Source organism: Pongo pygmaeus, chromosome 1 (assembly GCF_028885625.2).
Source record: "Pongo pygmaeus isolate AG05252 chromosome 1, NHGRI_mPonPyg2-v2.0_pri, whole genome shotgun sequence".
In the NCBI taxonomy this organism is placed as follows: Eukaryota; Metazoa; Chordata; class Mammalia; order Primates; family Hominidae; genus Pongo; species Pongo pygmaeus.
Window position 1 is genome coordinate 218,757,891 of NC_072373.2, and position 17,993 is coordinate 218,775,883.

The window sequence follows — 17,993 nt, forward strand, 5'->3', positions numbered from 1 at the left end:
TCACTAGGTTAGCCACCCTCCTTCTCCCCATCACCTTCTCTGATCATAGTCTCACGGTACCCTCTAAGTCTCCTCTATGTCATTTGTCACAATTTCAGCAAATAAGTGTTTATATAATTTTTTATGTTTGCTGCCCTGCTTGATTATAAGCTCTTTGAGACCAGGGACAGTTTTGGTTTCTGCTATTCCCAACCCTGAGTTCACAGGAAATTTTCAATCACTATTTACTGACAGGGAATGAATAAATGGGAGCTATGTACTGGCTGACAGAAAAATCAAACTTCTATGGCAATGTTGAACAACTAATAAAAACGACAAGAATGTCCCTCTCAAAGACATTCTTTCTGCAGTAACTGTGGCTACATGTGCTCCTAAAAAGAATGAAAAACCTCATCAAGACTTTCAAGCTGACAATGTATAAAATTCAAGCCATTTCTTTCTCGTCAACATTATTAAAACCTCACAGCACAAAATCACCTTTAAAAAATTTATCACATATACCTTGAACCCTTTTTATCAATCAATCCCTTGGCTATTTTGACATTTTAAGAATACACATGCTTCTTTGGGAACTCTTAGGCATCTTCAGCTTTACACTTCATTAAGTCTTATTATCTTAACAAATACTGGAGGTGGACTTCTTGGGCTTTGAGCAGAGATGGAAAAACTAACTGGAAATACTTTCGAAGCCTCCTCACTGCCTGCCCCTCCCCACAACTTCATAAATGCTTCAAAATATACTCAAGGATTGTTTTAGTTTTGTATCTGAGAATAGAATGTAACTTAACTAAAGTAAACCATACAGAGTTTACTCAGCTGCTTCCAGATGGAAGGCATTCTGGCACAGCACACTGCATGGCCCCAGTCCACAATCGGAGCGTCTCCCCTACTGCAGTAATGTGTCTTCAGTAAGTTTTCCTGGTGACAGACAAATGGATTCACTTCAATTGGGGACAACTTCACTTCACATCCTATTTGAGGGAGTGATAGGGTGTGGACGTGGGCCAGGCCCTAGGCATTCTAAAAGGGCGTACTAATTCACTCAGGGAAAATCTATTATCCAGGCAGCAGCAAAATCCTTCTGGGCTTAAGTCGAGTCTAGCTTGGCTGGGCCCTTAACATTCATTATACCCTTTGTTGATAAGAATCCCCAATTAGTCACTCTGGAAAAGGGAGGCTAAAATAGGCCATTCAAGCAAACAGCTACATTAAAGTGGTTGGGTTCTGTGGGGTTTGGAACCATATGGGCTGTCCCTGATTTCCAGTCTCAGCTGGTATCAAGGCCAGACAGCAATCCCACAGCAGAACTGCCGACCTGCTGGGGGGATGGGGGGTGGCACTTTTCTTTATGAGGCTGGGGCTGGCACTTTCAAGCGGAAGGAAAATTAAGAAGGAACAGACCCACGTGGTGAACAACAACTGCGGGGATTCTAGAACTATACCACGGGGTGTAGGAGTAAGAACCAGACTACAGTCTGACAGTTTTCTTCATGGGCATGTCGGGATCCAGTTGGCTTGGTGAACAGAAGAAGCTTCTAACAATTTAATCCTAATTCTGACCTCTCTAGTGGAGAAAAATAACATAATATACTCATACATACCTATATATATAATATGCTATATATACATGCATATATAAAATATATAGCATATATAAAATATGCTATATATACATTTATCTGAAAAAATTCATGCCAGGTTTCTATACCTCATTTTCATCTTTTTATATTAGGCAGATCAGAAATTTCAGTTACAAGTATTCGAATTAAAAACCCTATAACTAAGAAAGTGCACAATTAAACACATCAGTATGGATTAGGAGAAGCAGCAGACCTAGGCTGGAAACTGCAAAAGCCACTCTCCCCACACCACTGACCTGGGGCCGCTGAGTGTGGCTGTGTCTCTCACCGCCTGGGCTGTTTCTGATGCAAAATCCAGGGCGCCTGCCACTGGCTTGGTTACAGTGCCAACAAGCCCTTTTCCAAGGCCAGATATGAAACCGCTGACACCCCCTTCTGTTTTCACACCTTCCACTGTCGAAGTTATAACACTGGTCAGTCCACCAATGATACCTAGAGAAAAAGACAAGGGCTGTTGTAACCTGACGAGGACAAAAGCAAAAGCATTTAAAGCCAAACCCCTTGATTATGGAATGATAACTTAAGGCCCTTCTATTAATCTCTGTGCCAGAGAGGCCACAGACAGGCCAACTCACAGAAGAGGATCCTGCAGATTTGCTCATTAAGTCCAGAGTCAGAGGATATATGTTACATGTTAGTCAGAAGTAAAGTGTGTTCCAGTTCAAAAAAAAAAAAAAAAATCAAAGAAAAGCTGAGAGGTTAACAGTGGCCAATTTTTCAATCCCAGAGCTTGGGCAGCCTACGGACGATCAGGAGAGGATACAGATAGAGGATTAAATGAATAGGAGACTAGAAAATTGGGCCTTTGGGGAAAGTTTGAAGATGATGGCATCCTATGAAATATAAGGCAGAGGCTGGGCGCGGTGGCTCACGCCCATAATCCCAGCCATTTGGGAGGCTGCAGTGGGCAGATCACGAGGTCAAGAGATCGAGACCATCCTGGCTAACATGTTGAAACCCCATCTTTACTAAAAATACAAAAATTAGTTGGGCGTGGTGATGCGTGCCTGTAGTCCCAGCTACTCGGGAGGCTAAGGCAGGAGAATTGCTTGAACCCAGGAGGCGGAGGTTGCAGTGAGCCGAGATCGCACCATTGCACTCCAGCCTGGCGACCAAGCGAGACTCTGTCTCAAAAAAAAAAAAAAGAGAAAGAAAGATATCTAAGGCAGGGAGAGATAACTAAATGTAGTTGTTCCTTAGTATCCATGTGGGATTGATCCAGGATCCCCTGCAGATACCAAAATCCTAGGATGCTCAAGTCCCTTACATAATGTGCTGTAGGTGTTTGCATATAACCTACACACACCGTCCTGTATATGTTACATCACCTCTAGATTATTTATAGTAGCTAATACAATGCCCACATATCACTTCAGTTGTGTGGAGTCAATACAGTATTTGAAACATGTGGCAAATTCAAATTTTGCTTTCTGGCACTTTGCGAAATCTTTTTTTTCCCCAAATATTTTCCATCCATGGTTGGCTGAATCTGGATATGGAGAGCTGATGGTATACATTTGCAGTTTTCAAAGAACACTATGGGGATGACTGGCCAACCCCACTGGATGCCTGAAATAAGGTAAAAGCTACTGCATGCTTTGATGAAATTCAGTATCGGCAATTATATAAAACCTTCTTGAAGAGCACCCCAAAAAGCTGTGAAAGCTGGCTGGGACCCTCAATGGAGTCAGTTCAAAAGACCAATCCAGGTCAAAAAGACATTCCAAACATTTTGCAAGTTGACAGCAATGGCTGAAAACACCTTAGAAGAGGCCAGAAGCTGGCAGAGGCTGAAGAGGTCACAGTCACCAAAGGGAAGAGGCAGCCCATCCGGGGAGCATCTCCAGGACCTGTGCCAGGGACACTCACAGGATGTTTACCCTCTGACAGTGGGGTGTGAGGAAGCTCTCTAGACTCTTCAGCTCTAGTGAGACAAATTGGTAAAGGAAACTCCTTGGGTGAGAATGTACTAACAATTCACAACATTTCTTTTGGATTCTGGGTAAATTTGCTCCAGTGAGGCAATATCTCTTTCCCAAACTTTTTTTTTTTAATTTTAGAAACAGGGTGTCCATCTATCACCCAGGCTGGAGTGCAGTGGCATGATTACCGCTTGCTGCAGCCTTAAACTCCTGGGCTCAAGCGATTCTCCCTCTAGGTCTTCCAAAGTACCGGGCTTACTGTCCTGAGCCACTGCACCCAGCCCTTTCCCAAACTTTTGAACAAAGTTCTTGGCAGAGCACACACAGAACAGGAATTCAGACTGGGACCTGAGAGACAGAACATGACTGAACCTGGGTCCAGCAGGGCCTGCAGAGAGAACTGAGCACAATTCCCAGTTCTTACACCAAGGCGATTGAGTGGATTCTGGTTCTTATCATCTTCTAAAGGTCTTTTCATCCTAAGGGAAGACTCTCACTCTAGGATACTGCCTTCATATAACCCAGAGCTCAGTGGATCCTCTTTGGATGAAGCCACTGGCTCCTGGAGAGAGGCTGTACATATTGTAGGAATGATTCTTTTTTTTTTTTTTTTTTTTTTTTTTTTTGAGACAGAGTCTCGCTCTGTCACCCAGGCTGGAGTGCAGTGGCCAGATCTCGGCTCACTGCAGGCTCTGCCTCCTGGGTTTATGCCATTCTCCTGCCTCAGCCTCCCGAGTAGCTGGGACTACAGGCGCCCACCACCACACCCGGCTAATTTTTTGTATTTTTAGTAGAGATAGGGTTTCACCATGTTAGCCAGGATGGTCTCGATCTCCTGACCTTGTGATCCGCCCACCTCGGCCTCCCAAAGTGCTGGGATTATATGCGTGAGCCACTGCGCCCGGCCAGGAATGATTCTTGATGGGAGGTGATTTTGCAACTTTGAACCAATCATGCATTTTCTCAGCACATTTGTGTGTTCATCCAGAAAGTGAGGAGAGCCATGCTCTCTCCATGTCACAAGGATGCTGGCCAGATAAAGGCCACCATACATAACAAAGCATTTTATATTCATTTTAAAAGTCTTCCAAGAGTCCAATGTACTGTCATTACTGTTACTAGAAAGAATGATTAAACCTTAACCCCAAATGATTGCCCAACACTCATCTTTTAAAATCCATAAACAAATTACTTTCAGCCAAATTTCACTTCTGGCCTGACGTCTCCTTAGGGACAGCTCCCTTTACGGTTGGGCAGCCTTAGGAAAAGCAAAGGCATTTTGATCCAAATCTCACCATTAGGAAAGCTGATAAACAAAAACTCTATTCTAAATGTGTCCTAAGCACAAATACAAATAAAATTTTTTACTGTCTATATTTCTTCCTCTTCTTCCAAATGCAGATAATTAATACTGATCAGTCTTGATATGACTCTGATAGCTTTGGATGGTTCCTAAGGATCTGGTACAAAGAGTTTAATTTACTGAGCCTTACTATGCATGAGCTATGTGCCAGGTGTCATGTGAGGTACACAAGGATAAAAGTGAATGCAAAGTGGTCTTTCTCCCTTCCTCACATTCTCAATCTATCAGATGTACACAGCTGGTGACATACACAACCCAGACTGTGCTCTGTCATTAACTCTAACAGAGACAATCGAGCTGGGAAAATGTATTGAGTTGGGACTTATAGGCTGAGTAGGATTTTGATAGACAAGGAAGTGAGGCAGATGAGGGAGAGCAGAAGGACCATGTGTGAGCAAGGACTTGGAAGCACACCTGGGAAGCAGTACATAGCTCTGCGTGGCCAAAGTGCAGCATGGCTGAGGGATGGTGGTTGGAAAATTGGCTGGATTTATAGTTCCAAGGGCCTTGGATGTTGTACTAAGAAATCGTTAAGAAAAATGCAACAAAAGGCAAATGACTCAGAATTAAAGCATTAAAAGAATTCAAACTCAGAGACCAAATGCATTCATGCCATCACCAACATCTCTTAGGCAGATAAATTTATAATTTTAGTGAATGCGTATTATGCAAAACTAAAAAACACCTGGGCTACAAACCTGGCCACAAATTCCCCATTTCAATTTCTTTGGAAGGAATGATCAGTAAGGAGAAGGCAGAGGTTACAATTCTAAGAGAAGTAGCAGCTACAATTCTAAGAACAGGTCTGGTTGATTACACCTTACGATACTTTGGGAACAGAAGCCAGAGAACGAAAAGGAATTGCAATGTGCACAACATTCAGAAAACGAATGAGGAGTTCTCACCGGCTGTCGTATTTCAACTGCAAGGAGGATAAAGTAAGAGAGCTTGCAAGGCTATCAGGTACACCAACGCAGGATTTCCTCTGTTGTCAGCTTTTTTTTTTTTTTGGGAAATGGAGTCTTGCTCTGTTGCCAGGCTGGAGTGCAGTGGCACAATCTCAGCTCATTGCAACCTCTGCCTCCAGGGTTCAATTTTCGTATTTTTGTCTAATTTTTGTATTTTTGGTAGAGACGGGGTTCCACCATGTTGGCCAGGCTGGTCTCAAACTCCTGACCTCAAATGATCCACCCGCCTCGACCTCCCAAAGTGCTGGGATTACAGGAGTGAGCCACTGTGCCTGGCCTAATTTTTGTATTCTTAGTAGAGGCGGGGTTTCACTGTGTTGGCCAGGCTAGTCTCAAACTCCTGACCTCATGATCCGCTCTCCTAGGCCTCCCAAAATGCTGGGATTACAAGCATGAGCCACCACGCCCAGCCCAGCTTTCTTTTTTCATAGCTGCAATCAGATTGATACAAAGGCGCCTCTGAGGACCAGCAGCAGCAGAGCCTGATGTCACCCATGACTTACCATGAGCCAGGCCATGGATGCCGGCTACAAGGTGTTCACCACTTGTGGCTGCGTGGTACCTGATGTACTCCCGCTCTGACTGATGCCGATTGTCCATCGTCTTCCCTAAGCCATCTGATAATGTTCCAGCAAACTAGAAGGAGTTAAAAACAGGAGAAGAGTTTTAAAGTCTTAGCACTATTTTTACTATTTGAATTACTTTAAATAAATTTAAATTAAATACATTTAGATAAGCCCATGCTGGTCTGTAGTGGTGTGATCTTATCTCAACACAACCTCCGCCTCCCAGGCTCAAGTGATTCTCCTGCCTCAGGCTCCCGAGTAGCTGAGATTACAGGTGTGTACCATCACACCTGGCTAATTTTTGTATTTTTAGTAGAGATGGGGTTTCACCATGTTGGTCAGGCTAGTCTCAAACTCCTGACCTCAAGTGATCTGCCCATCTAGGCCTCCCAAAGTTCTGGGATTACAGGCATGAGCCACTGTGCCTGGCCAATAATTTAAATATAAATAAATTTAAATATTTTAAATGCAGTTACCTATACTGTCTGCCCCAGGTGAGTGGTTCTCAAAAGGACTGGACACATACAAATTGGGGGATGCATACAATGGAGGACACTAGGCTTTGCAAAGCAACTACTAAAAATCTTTAATGACATTCACTTTCCAGAATACTACTCCAAATTTACTGAAAAAAATCAGAGGTATAACAAAATAGTCTTGAGGGAGGAAAAGTGAGCTTCAGGACTGTATCATGGTAAGAACATAGGCTCTTTGCTCTACGAATTAGTGGAATTCAAAACAGGAAATGTGTCAGATTGTTGCTTTAGGGTTTGGTATCAAATATTTGGAGACATCAAACTCCCTCCAGTAATGCTGTCTTTCATTTATTCAATAATTACTGAGTACCTATGAGGTGCCAAGCTCCATTTGTCAAAAGCCAAAAACGAAATCGATGGAAAGATTAACAGGTTAGGTCACCTTTCATAGGAGGTGGCAGACTTGAACTCATGATTTCAAATGCAAACCCACCCTTTCCACAATTCAGAGATTTTATTTATCCTGGCATACTTTAACCAGAAAAGCTGTCTCATCCATCAAAGCTGGGATAAAAAGGACATAAAACTCTGTTTTGTCACAAGACAATCTGAAAAGGTTTAAAGTGACAGTTAATAAACCACAGAGTACTTATACTCATCATTCAGTCATAAAAAGAGAAGGATATCAAATATATAATTAACCTCCTCAGGAAGGATCTACCAAAACAAGTGGTTTAAGTGCCAATGACCCAGGACTAACCTCTTAGAAAACTCACAGGAATGTTCCTTAGATACAAGGCTCAGGGGAAAGCCTCAAGGCAAGCTGCCTGCCTGCAAGGCCCAGGAACTGGGTGGCCATCTAGGGGCCTATTTCATTCTCCTTTGGCAAGGGGGTTAGGGTGCATGTTACACAGATCAGATCTGCCCTGGAAACCTCAGTTATGAGGATTCTTGACACAAGTGACACGTAAGTTCTGGGCACAGAAGAGGGACTAGTGAACACAGCAGTAATTCCATGTAAAGCAACAGTTCCTGGAAGAAGCTATGGGAAGACTCATGCCTTTTACTCAGTCCAAATATTTTACAACCTAGGGCAGTGATTCCTGACCTTTCTGGAGATGTAACCCCTATCATTATTTGTTTGCTTTCTGCCTTGCCTTCCATATCACTGCCTGTCTAATGAGAGAATTAAAGTTAATGAGAATTAATAACTTTCTTTAGGACAACTGGAAACACCACACAATGCTGCCAAGCTAGCACCGTGAATCACTAAGGAGTGGCTTCAGTCAGAGACCCCATCTGAGAGTTACCACAGTATAGGAGAAGGGCCACAAGCTGGGGCATCTGACCAAACTTCAGTCCTCCCTCGACCATTCTGGTAACTACATGACCCTGAGCAAGGCCACCTACCTCTGAGCCTCCTCTGCATCTGGAGAATAGCGAGAGTACCTACTTTGTCATGTGGCTGGAAGCATTCATGACAATGGCTCGGGGGCCTGGTATCTGGTTAGCGTTCTTACTGTTCTTATTACTCTGCTACTAGTCCAAGGAGGAACATGCTTGCAGTGTTTGAGGGAAGCCCGTCGAAGGTTTAGAATTATGGTCATTTGCACTACAGTTTAACATAATAAAATCCTCTCTTTCCAGCAGATAAACACCAGCCTCCCAAGCAAGTTTTTGGAGTGGTACCACTTACAAAATTAGAGTGTTGGACTCTACGATTTCCAAAATCCTTTCCAGCTCTGGCACTGTGTGACCTACAACCCAAGGTAGAATGTCTTTACTAAGTACTTCCTCTGAGCCCAGGACAGACTTAGGTACTGCTGAAGACACAAACAAACAGCAGCCTTGAACCCTACCCTCAAGAACTGACAGTCTCTTTGAGAAGGTAACAATCGTATACACGAAACAGTCAGCAGGAACCCAGGACACAAATTACACAGAAAGGAGATGTGGCCTTTGTTTTGGAAAGAATCAGTAAGAGTCCCCGCTATGTTTAGAATTATGTAGGCTGCCAGCGTTCTTCAGGTTCTGGACAAAAACGTGTCTCTCTGGTGCCCCAGACGCTGTGAGAACCACAGTTATGTGACGTGTGCCCATGTCCTGTTTGTCTCCAGGGGACACATCTCCACCTGAAGAGACCCAGGAGCACCGCAGCCAATTCAGGGTCTTATTCAGGTCTTTCCTGTTTCTCTCAAGCTCTTACATTCTTTGTAAGAGCTTACATTCTCTTTCTTGGAAGACAGATTGGGTAAAGTGCTTTTTACCTATTGCTGGCCGCTAACTAGGAGGAAGTTAAAAATCCCATAATACACGCCCCCCCCCCCCAAGAGAATATGGGAGGATAATCTAGGCAGAATACCCAATATCACTCCCTCTTCTTCTACTCCCATCAATTAATATCCAAAGTTGATGAGTGAGCCTATGCCAAAAGCTTAATTTCCAACTAAGTCTGCTGTGGCAGCCTCAGCTCCCCAGCACCAACTGGGTCCTGGGTATTCTCTGTACAAAGCCAATGTATTGACCCAAGGAGGATGGGATGAGATGACCTAAGAGATCACTCTTCCCTCTAATGCTGGATTCTTCCGTAAGATGAAGACCTTTGCCATGGAAAGGTACCTACACCTATCTCAACTTACTGTAGGACTTCTGTCTGAATTCCTGTTTCTCTGTCCATAAAAAATTGCTTGTGCAAGCCAACTGGACTTGTCCTTTGCCACTTGTTAACAGTCAACCATTACAAAAGTCTTCACCCCTAGAAATACAGCTTTGAGAACCCAGAAAACTTGAGTAGATGTTGAAATCTATGATCCAACCAAACCTGTATTGATAAGTAGTTAATCAGATTTTACTGGGAAAGACGTTTTACAGAAACTAAACCAAAGCCAGCCAGATGATGGATACAGTGGTAAAGGCAGGGCCCTGGGCCAGTTCACTGCACTCTGAGTATTGAATCCAGACTACCATAAAGCATGTGGCCTCCTTTTACTACGGAGGCATTTAGTTAGGCATCCTTAATTCTACCCCATTCCCCACCTCAGTGGGAAGGTAAGTCCTGCCCAGCCGTTATTTCTCCCTCAAAGACAGCAGAAAACACGTGGGCTGTGGAGGGAGGGAATTCCAGTGGTGCTCATCATGGGTGCCCTCTGGCCTTGCTCTTCTCTGAAGCTTGAAAGCACTATTTTACCCAGGTCCTTGACTTTGAAGATGGTCATCAAAACAGGGCAGAGATACCCAAAAGAGCTACACCATCATGTAGGGAGTGACTGGCCCAGGCCATCCTTCATGACCCCATCTTCCCACTGTCTTGTGACAAGTAAAGCCTGGAGGTAGAGGTCCAGATTATTCAGACGAAGGAGAAATGAGTCCCGATGTGAGCAAGTACAAATCCACTATACATCCAGTCAACCAAGAAATCCAACATGTGCAGAAGCCCTACTTGTATGGCAGGCTAGAGACAGAGAATCAGAAATCAGAAGTGGTTTCTGTCGCTTGCCTTCAAGACCTCAGTAGGGAAGTACGGATGTGGCATAATAGAAAGATAATCACACCTGAGTTTGAATTTTGACTGTGACACCCAACAGCTATGAGATCACAGACAAGTAACCTTTGCGGGTCTCTGTTTTCCTCCTTTTCAAAATGGGGATACAAATATTCCCTACAAAGATGCTGTAAGGATTAGGTAATACATGTAAGGCACATAGCACAGAGCCTGATACATATGAGACATTCAATAAAAACAGTATTATGTTATCTAAACTTTCGCTTCTTCATATGCAAAATGGGAATAATCGGATTCTGCAGGACTGTCTTGAGGATTCAGGGATAGTGTGCAGGTAAAGCATCTGGCATGGCATATCCCCCCTAGCAAAGCGGAAGCTATCTGCAGCAGGGCATAACAGCACCAGGGTGTGCTACGCTTCTCAACTGGGAAAGCAACTAGCAACTGGAAGGTAATCTGCAGACAATTTGTAACTGTTTGGTTATAATACCTTAACACCAGAAGGAGCATTTGCGGAGACTTAAGTCTGCCTACCTCATTTTGCAGCAATCTCAAGTCCACAAAATACTTAAGGCTTCAAGTGCATGTTGTTCTAGCTAAAATGAAAGGTTCCAAGGAACAAAATGTCCTTCAGAAAATCTGCTGTTATACTCACAAAGACAATGATTTTCCCCTTCCTTTCACTTCAACACATGCCATACTTGTGAATTCTGGCCACAGTCCAAAGTCATTAACTTCTATAAAGCAATATTTTCAGCAAGGGGGTAAAAATCTCAGAAGTACTTCAAGATGCCAGTTCTACTGAATAGCTAACACACACTCTGTCAACACCCCCCTTCCCAAAATAATGTCATTGTCTACACAAATGGAGACACTGCAAATTAGCCTGGGTTTTGGGCCTGGCTCCGAAGGGTTGATTTTATAAAACCGAAATTCAAGTAGACACTGGAATGGGGCAAGGGAAAAAATTCACACTGTGTTCCTCTGTTCTGTCCGATCAGTTTACCTGACCCTTTTATGATCTTCAGCAAGCATGGAGTGCCAAAGGCATTTGGCCAGTGTAACAGGAGCTGGGGCTTGAATTTCTCTCCCTTCTCTTGGGTTCTTCTTTCACAGTTATTTACCTAATGGAAATTTCCTCTTTAATATCTTTGCCTCACTGAGTAATTGCTGGTGGCAGTATCTTCCTTGTCACCAGGGAAGATGGTAACCAAATACAACAGGAAAAGAGAGAGAAGTGGCAGGACTCTGTAGTGTGATGGAGAAGTTTTATATTCTTCCAAGTACAAATGCTCCTTGACTTATGATGGGATTACGTCCGGGTAAGCCCATTTTTAAGTTGAAAAGGCTGTAAGTAAAAATGAATTTCATACACCTAACATATCTAAACATGCCCAGAACACTTATATTAGCTGACAGCTGGGCGAAGTCATCTGGCAGCAGGGCCCACTGTAGAGTATTTGTTCCCTCTTCCTGATCACGTGGCTAACTAGGAGCTGCGGCTGCTGCTGCCCAGCACTGCGACAGAATCGGATCACATGTCACCAGCCCAGGAAGATCAAAACTCAAAATCTAGTAGTACAGTTTCTACTGAATGCATATAGCTTTTGCGTCATCGTCAAGTCAAAAAATCGTAAGTTAAACCACCACAAGTCAGAGACTATACAAGGTTGTACAGCTGCAAACCTCAGCTACCAGCACAGCTCTAATTCTAATCAGCATTGTCTGCAATAAGCTATGTTTGAACCCATAAATTTGGAAAACCCAACTATCTATTGTGCCTCTAAGTAAGGCTGCCATGAACTTTTTGGGAGCTGCCATGATGTAGTCAAACAAGCAGGAGCAAAGGAATCAAATCTTACCCTGACAGTTACCAAACATGCATGCTGGTGGAAGAGGCTTAATTTCTCTGAACCTCAGTTTATCCACCTGCTAAAATCACATACTTTCTACTGTAAGGGATTGCTCTTTTTTTTTTTTTTTTTTTGCTGGCTGAGTCTCGCTCTGTTACCCAGGTTGGAGTGCAGTACTGCGATCACAGCTCACTGTAACCTCCACCTCCTGGGTTCACGTGGTTCTCATGCCTCAGCCTCCTGTAGCAGGGATTACAGTTGTGTGCCACCACGCCTGGCTAATTTTTGTATTTTTAGTAGAGACAGGGTCTCACCGTGTTGGCCAGGTTGGTCTTGAACTCCTGGCTTCAGGTGATCTGCCTGCCTCGGCCCCACAAGGTGCTAGGATTACAGGCATAAGCCACTGAGCCTGGCCTGCAAAGGACAGTTTTGAAGAGTTAAGAGGATAATTACTGCAAAATGTTTGGTGTAGCATTTGGCCAACACTTTTTACAAGTTTCTTAGAAGTAGTATGGGACTTTCAACTTCAGAGTCATTTTCAACTCTGCTGGTATACTACTAGGAAAACCACCTTTGAGTCATGTAAGACCTAAGTCACTTCAAAACGAAAGTCTTCACCACTGACTTCTGTTTGATACTGTCAAAATATCCACAGTTAAAAAGTATTCTGAGTGTGAGTTTTGCCTTGATGTTGAAGAACCCTTTTGTGATACTCATAAACAGAGAAGAGTTAAAGGAAAATGTGACCTGAAAAGCAGTGAATATCTATTGTTGATAAAAGGCAAACCAAACAGCTAGTCCTCACTCAGCCAAATCACGAAGGGGTGGGGAGGCTGGGAAGAGGCATTAAAAAAAAAAAAAAAAAAAAAAAAAAGGCACGGAACAAGTTGAGGTTTGGCAAGAAGGAAGCATTTCTGGATTGCAGATTTCTATCCACTAGAAGAGGAGTGCGTTTGTCTGTTTTCAGTTCTACTTGGTTATGGATTATGTATAGCCCTTAAGGCAAAGAGAAAAGAAGGGGAGGAATCCAGAAAGGAGACCATGAATAAAAACAATAGAGGCATTTTAAAGTTGGGACTGACATCCTAATTCCAGTAATATGCCTAAGCCAATGACCTTGCTTTTTTTTTTTCCTGGTCTCTGGAGATCTAAAAGCCCTCCTACCCTAAGATGCACACCATGTTGCTATTTCACGGATAAACACTTATCAGGCAACAGACACTCCTTTTTCAGTTAAGAAACAAAGTTATCTAAAGCCACCCAGAATTATCTCAGCACACAAGGTTGAAACACATGCAAGGAAGTCAGGCCTCAGGACTGTCCTGCTGTCTTAACTAACCCAAGACACACGCCTGCTGAACTGGCAAGTTTCTCTTGCTATTCTGCAACTCTGACCCAGTTGTGAACTCAGATGCTGTTTCAGATTAATCTGGAAGCTCAGAGTGGTTTGAAGCATTCCCATAATAGGATTTTGCTTTTTCCTTAAAAAGGATTGGTGGAGTATGCTATAAAGTAAAAATCGCAGAAATAAGCAGGATGTACACAGGTAGAATCAAGACAACTGATCTTCAACATAGAGAAGTCAGGGCTTAGTCAAATCCTATTTTCCCTATAGTTTTTCCACATTGATTATAAAGAACTATGAAGGACGGATGAATCCTGAAGCCCAGCTGTGGACGGAATTGTGTCCTGCCTTTCAGCTCTTCATCAGCTAGGACCCAGTGTAGGACTTTTTGGCAGAAGGGGTGCATGCTCATGTTGAAAATGCCAGGCCCCTACTTGTCCGTTACTGAAAACCCCATGAAGCGTGCAGAGGGAAGCCTGAAGATAGGTTTCCATACAGTTAGTACTGGCCATGGGGAATATGCCTTCCCACCCCATGAGAGCTCCAGTTTTGCCATCCTAACAAGGTTTTTCAAAATGCATAAATAGCTTGTGCCTCAGTACTGAACCAGGAGACAGATTATAACGCAGGAAAAAAATTCCCTCTATGGTGGTCACACCATAAAGCCTGATTTGGCAGATAACTTATTTCAACTCCAAGAAAGCACACAGGCTTTCAAAAGCAGAGTCCTGATGCCAACTCTGTCATTAGTATCAGCTGGGTGAACATAAGCAAAAGACACACTCTCCTTAGGATCAGTGTCTTCATCTACAAAACAGGGAGAACACCACCCATGGAGTTACCCACGGAGACCTTGGTTACAAAAGCACTTGGAAAAAAACACAAATCAAAGGGTTATTACTGGAAATCCTGTCCTTTCTTCCAATGAGTGCTCTCTGGCCCCCTCCTCTTTCTCCCCCACTGAATCCTGCATGTCTCATCCTAAACTATGGAAATCACCTCATGCCCATTCTGGAACAAAGGAAAGCATCAATATGTCAATTAAAATCGCAAAATTCACAACTTTAGAAATGAAACCGAACATTCCTCAACAGAAAAGACGCTCAAGATGATCTCCTTCCTAGTCACAAGACCTCCATTCTTACAAAGTACTTTGTATTTATTTCAAATAATAAATATATTCACTTTAATGCCAAAGGCTTAGAAAAAAGGAGGTTGGTGATGTCAGAGAAAATAATCATAGATGCTGGGCACCAGTATAAGCTGAGCTTCTTGTGGCAAAAGTAAAATAGGTTTCAAGGGTTTGGAATAAGTTTTTTGAGGTTTTTAGAAAGAAATCCATTCCCAACTATTTCTTTAAATAAATTAAGTTTTAGATGAGTGTGTAGCAGAGTAGGTAAGGGCAAACTTCCAAGTACTGAAGACCACAGTGGAACTTCTGGAATCATAAGCATCAGCCAACAATGTGCCAGCCACTGTCTTTGGGGCCTCTCATCAATGAAATATTTAACTAGCTTAATCCTCACAACAATCCTGTGAGGTAGTATTATTATGCTCATTTTACAGATAAAGCTGGAAAGATTATGAGCATTTCCAGCAAAAGTCTGCTAAGTATCTATAACCTAGAGAGGTAACCCAACCATGACTTTTGCTATTGTCTTCATAGAAAAATTCCTTCCTAAATGCCAGTCAAAGTTACACAGAAATATCAGGCATATCTCTTTTTTCTCCCAAGCAGCAGAACTGACAAAGGAAGGCAGCTCACAAAAATATATTAAAAAATTTCTGAAAAATTACATGCAAATATCTGGACAAGAAAGAGGAGTCAGGCTCCAGTGTTCTTTCTTGATCCATATCCCTAACTCAGACACCGGCCCACTTCCATCACCCAGACATTTCCGGAGGCCACGTGGCCTAGAATCTACTTCTTTTCCCGAAGCTACTACTCCGACAATCTGAAATAGGCCCCAAAGAAATAGGAGGCTTGGTACATGTCCGTTATGTGGATCACGTCACACCACACCAGCTTACATTACTAGTATGTACCATTTATACTAGGAAGAAAGATGGAGGCCAGACTGGGGTGGAGATTGGGACCAGTGATTTCAAGAGGTGCTGCCTATGGAGGAGAGGTCTCCTCTTCCACCCCCGCTTCCTGAAGGAGGTAGAGCACCAAAGCTAAAACATTTGCTTAGTTAGAGCTGGTCTGGTCAAGCAAACTAACTCCAGAAGAAGCTACTGCTCTGGAAAGGCCTGTTTCATGTACCAGTAATGGACATATATGGAGATACAAATATAGGGGGATATGGAGAGAAAGAGGACTACGGAGAGAAAGAGGACTTATGGAGAGAAAGCAGGCAAAACCAACCATGCTCCTAGGGTAAAAAAGGAAGATTTTGAAAGTTCATCTGGTTCAATCTTCATTCCTCTTGATCTTTGCCATTGTTCATTTTTTTTTTCTTTTTTGAGAGGGAGTCTTGATCTGTCACCCAGGCTGGAGTGCAGTGGCATGATCTTGGCTCACTGCAACCTCCGCCTCCTGGGGTCAAGCAATTCTCCTGCCTCAGCCTCCTGAGTGACTGGGATTACAGGCACGCGACACCATGCCTGGCTAATTTTTGTATTTTTAGTACAGATGGGGTTTCACATCACGCTGGCCAGGCTGGTCTCAAAGTCCTGACCTCGTGATCCGCCCGCCTTGGCCTCCCAAAGTGCTGGGATTACAGGTGTGAGCCACCATGTCCAGCTGATCTTTGCCAGTCTTCTGCTATTCAAAATACCCCTGACCCATCTAAGAGTAATACACCATTCACAGTGGAAACTAAGCTATTGTTTCTAACAACTAACTGTTCATGGTGGTGGGTAGGATAGACCTGCATTTTGGGAAAGCTACATATGCAAAGCTGATACTTCACTTCTAGCAATGCCCAGGGAAGTTATTTATACACAAGTTTCATGTATCTGGGTAAGACCACCAATTGGGAACTGGTCTTTAGCATCTGGGAGAACAAAGAAGTTGAACCTGTCTTTTGCGGAGGAGGTAGAATGGGAATGGGAGGTAGTTCAAATCTAAGGTACTTAAATTAAGTCCTGTCTCATTTCTTTAGAAAACTGGCTTGATCCCAGGCTCAAATGAAAGGTCCAAAGAAGGTTCTTTTAAAAATGAACTCAAATGTTCCCATTTTTTTCAGATGGGCTAAAATAGAAATAAACTTGCAGCTTAGCTACTTCCCAACAGTTCCTCAGAAACCTCTGGTCTTTGCCTAGGATTTGCCTAGGATGTCCCTTGGATTCCTCAATGGCCTTTCAGTCGGCATTCCAACCTTTGCTATCTCTCAATCCACAAAGGGTGACCTGGGAAAGGACATTAAAAATTCACACCCGTCTACTTCCAGCAGATCTGGTGTCTTGAGCCTGAATTAGTCATCTCCAGGTTAACTGATTTCAGGTCTGAAAAGTCCTGGACTATGGAAGAGAACAGAATCCACTTAACTCAACATCTGCCCCTTCCAAAGGTGGCTACACGCCTATCCCGATGCCTTTTGTTGATTTTAAGAGAAAACCTTCAACGACTAGAAGGATATGAAAATGAGAGATCTGGTTCAATATACTTTTTACTTAGAAGAGAACTAATTAACCCTTGTTTATAAAAAAGATCCACCGACTTTCCTGCTTAAGCAGAACAGATTCTTCAGGACTCAGTTTCCTTTAAGTCCTCTGTTGTGATTCCAGGGGTTGAAGCTGATTACTTTCCACCTCACGCACACTGTCTCTGACCTCGTCTTTCTATTGTCCATCCCAAGAAACAGAATCCTTTGTCTAGACTCTTCCCTTTAAGCATCAGGCTTTGATCCTTTCGAAAACACAAGTCCCTCTGGGAAACTCCTGCTAATATTTACCCCTTGCCGCAAATAAAAGGTTAAAAATGCAGGGGAGGTATGCATGGGGGAAAATTTAAAAACTGGGTATCTGAGGGAGAAGGAAAGAAGAAGTTTAACTCCTCTCTGGAGAAAAATAATATTGGCCAGAACCTCTAAAATCTTTCTTATACAATGTCAGGCATTCAATTAAAATTTCCAGATATGTAAGAAAACAGGACTAAATGACTGAAGACTAAGAAAAAAAAGACAAGATTAATCACTGGTATAGTATGATTACTATCTTCAGAAGAAAAATAAGATAGAGAGTTTTACCAGAAAACTAACATTAAGATTTTAGTAAATGGTGAAACAGCAGAGTTGACAGGATTAGCAAACTAGAAAATGAGGCAGTAAAAAATATCCAGATGAAACATGAAGAAAAACCAAGGGGGTGAAAATACAGAAAAGAGAATGAGAGGTGTAAGTGACATAGTAAAA

General features: G+C 42.9%; 1 protein-coding gene across 5 annotated transcripts in view; it reads right to left on the bottom strand.

Moving 5' to 3' along the window:
• Nucleotides 1-17,993, bottom strand: part of VPS13D (vacuolar protein sorting 13 homolog D) — a 282,547-nt gene that overhangs the window by 50,170 nt on the left and 214,384 nt on the right. For all 5 annotated transcript variants that reach the window (XM_054438655.2, XM_054438652.2, XM_054438651.2 and 2 more), the window contains 2 exons: nucleotides 6,397-6,529; nucleotides 1,877-2,072 (listed from right to left, as the gene is read on the bottom strand). In XM_054438655.2, the coding sequence (XP_054294630.1) occupies nucleotides 1,877-2,072; nucleotides 6,397-6,529 (329 nt within the window). The remainder of the gene's footprint in view (nucleotides 1-1,876; nucleotides 2,073-6,396; nucleotides 6,530-17,993) is intronic.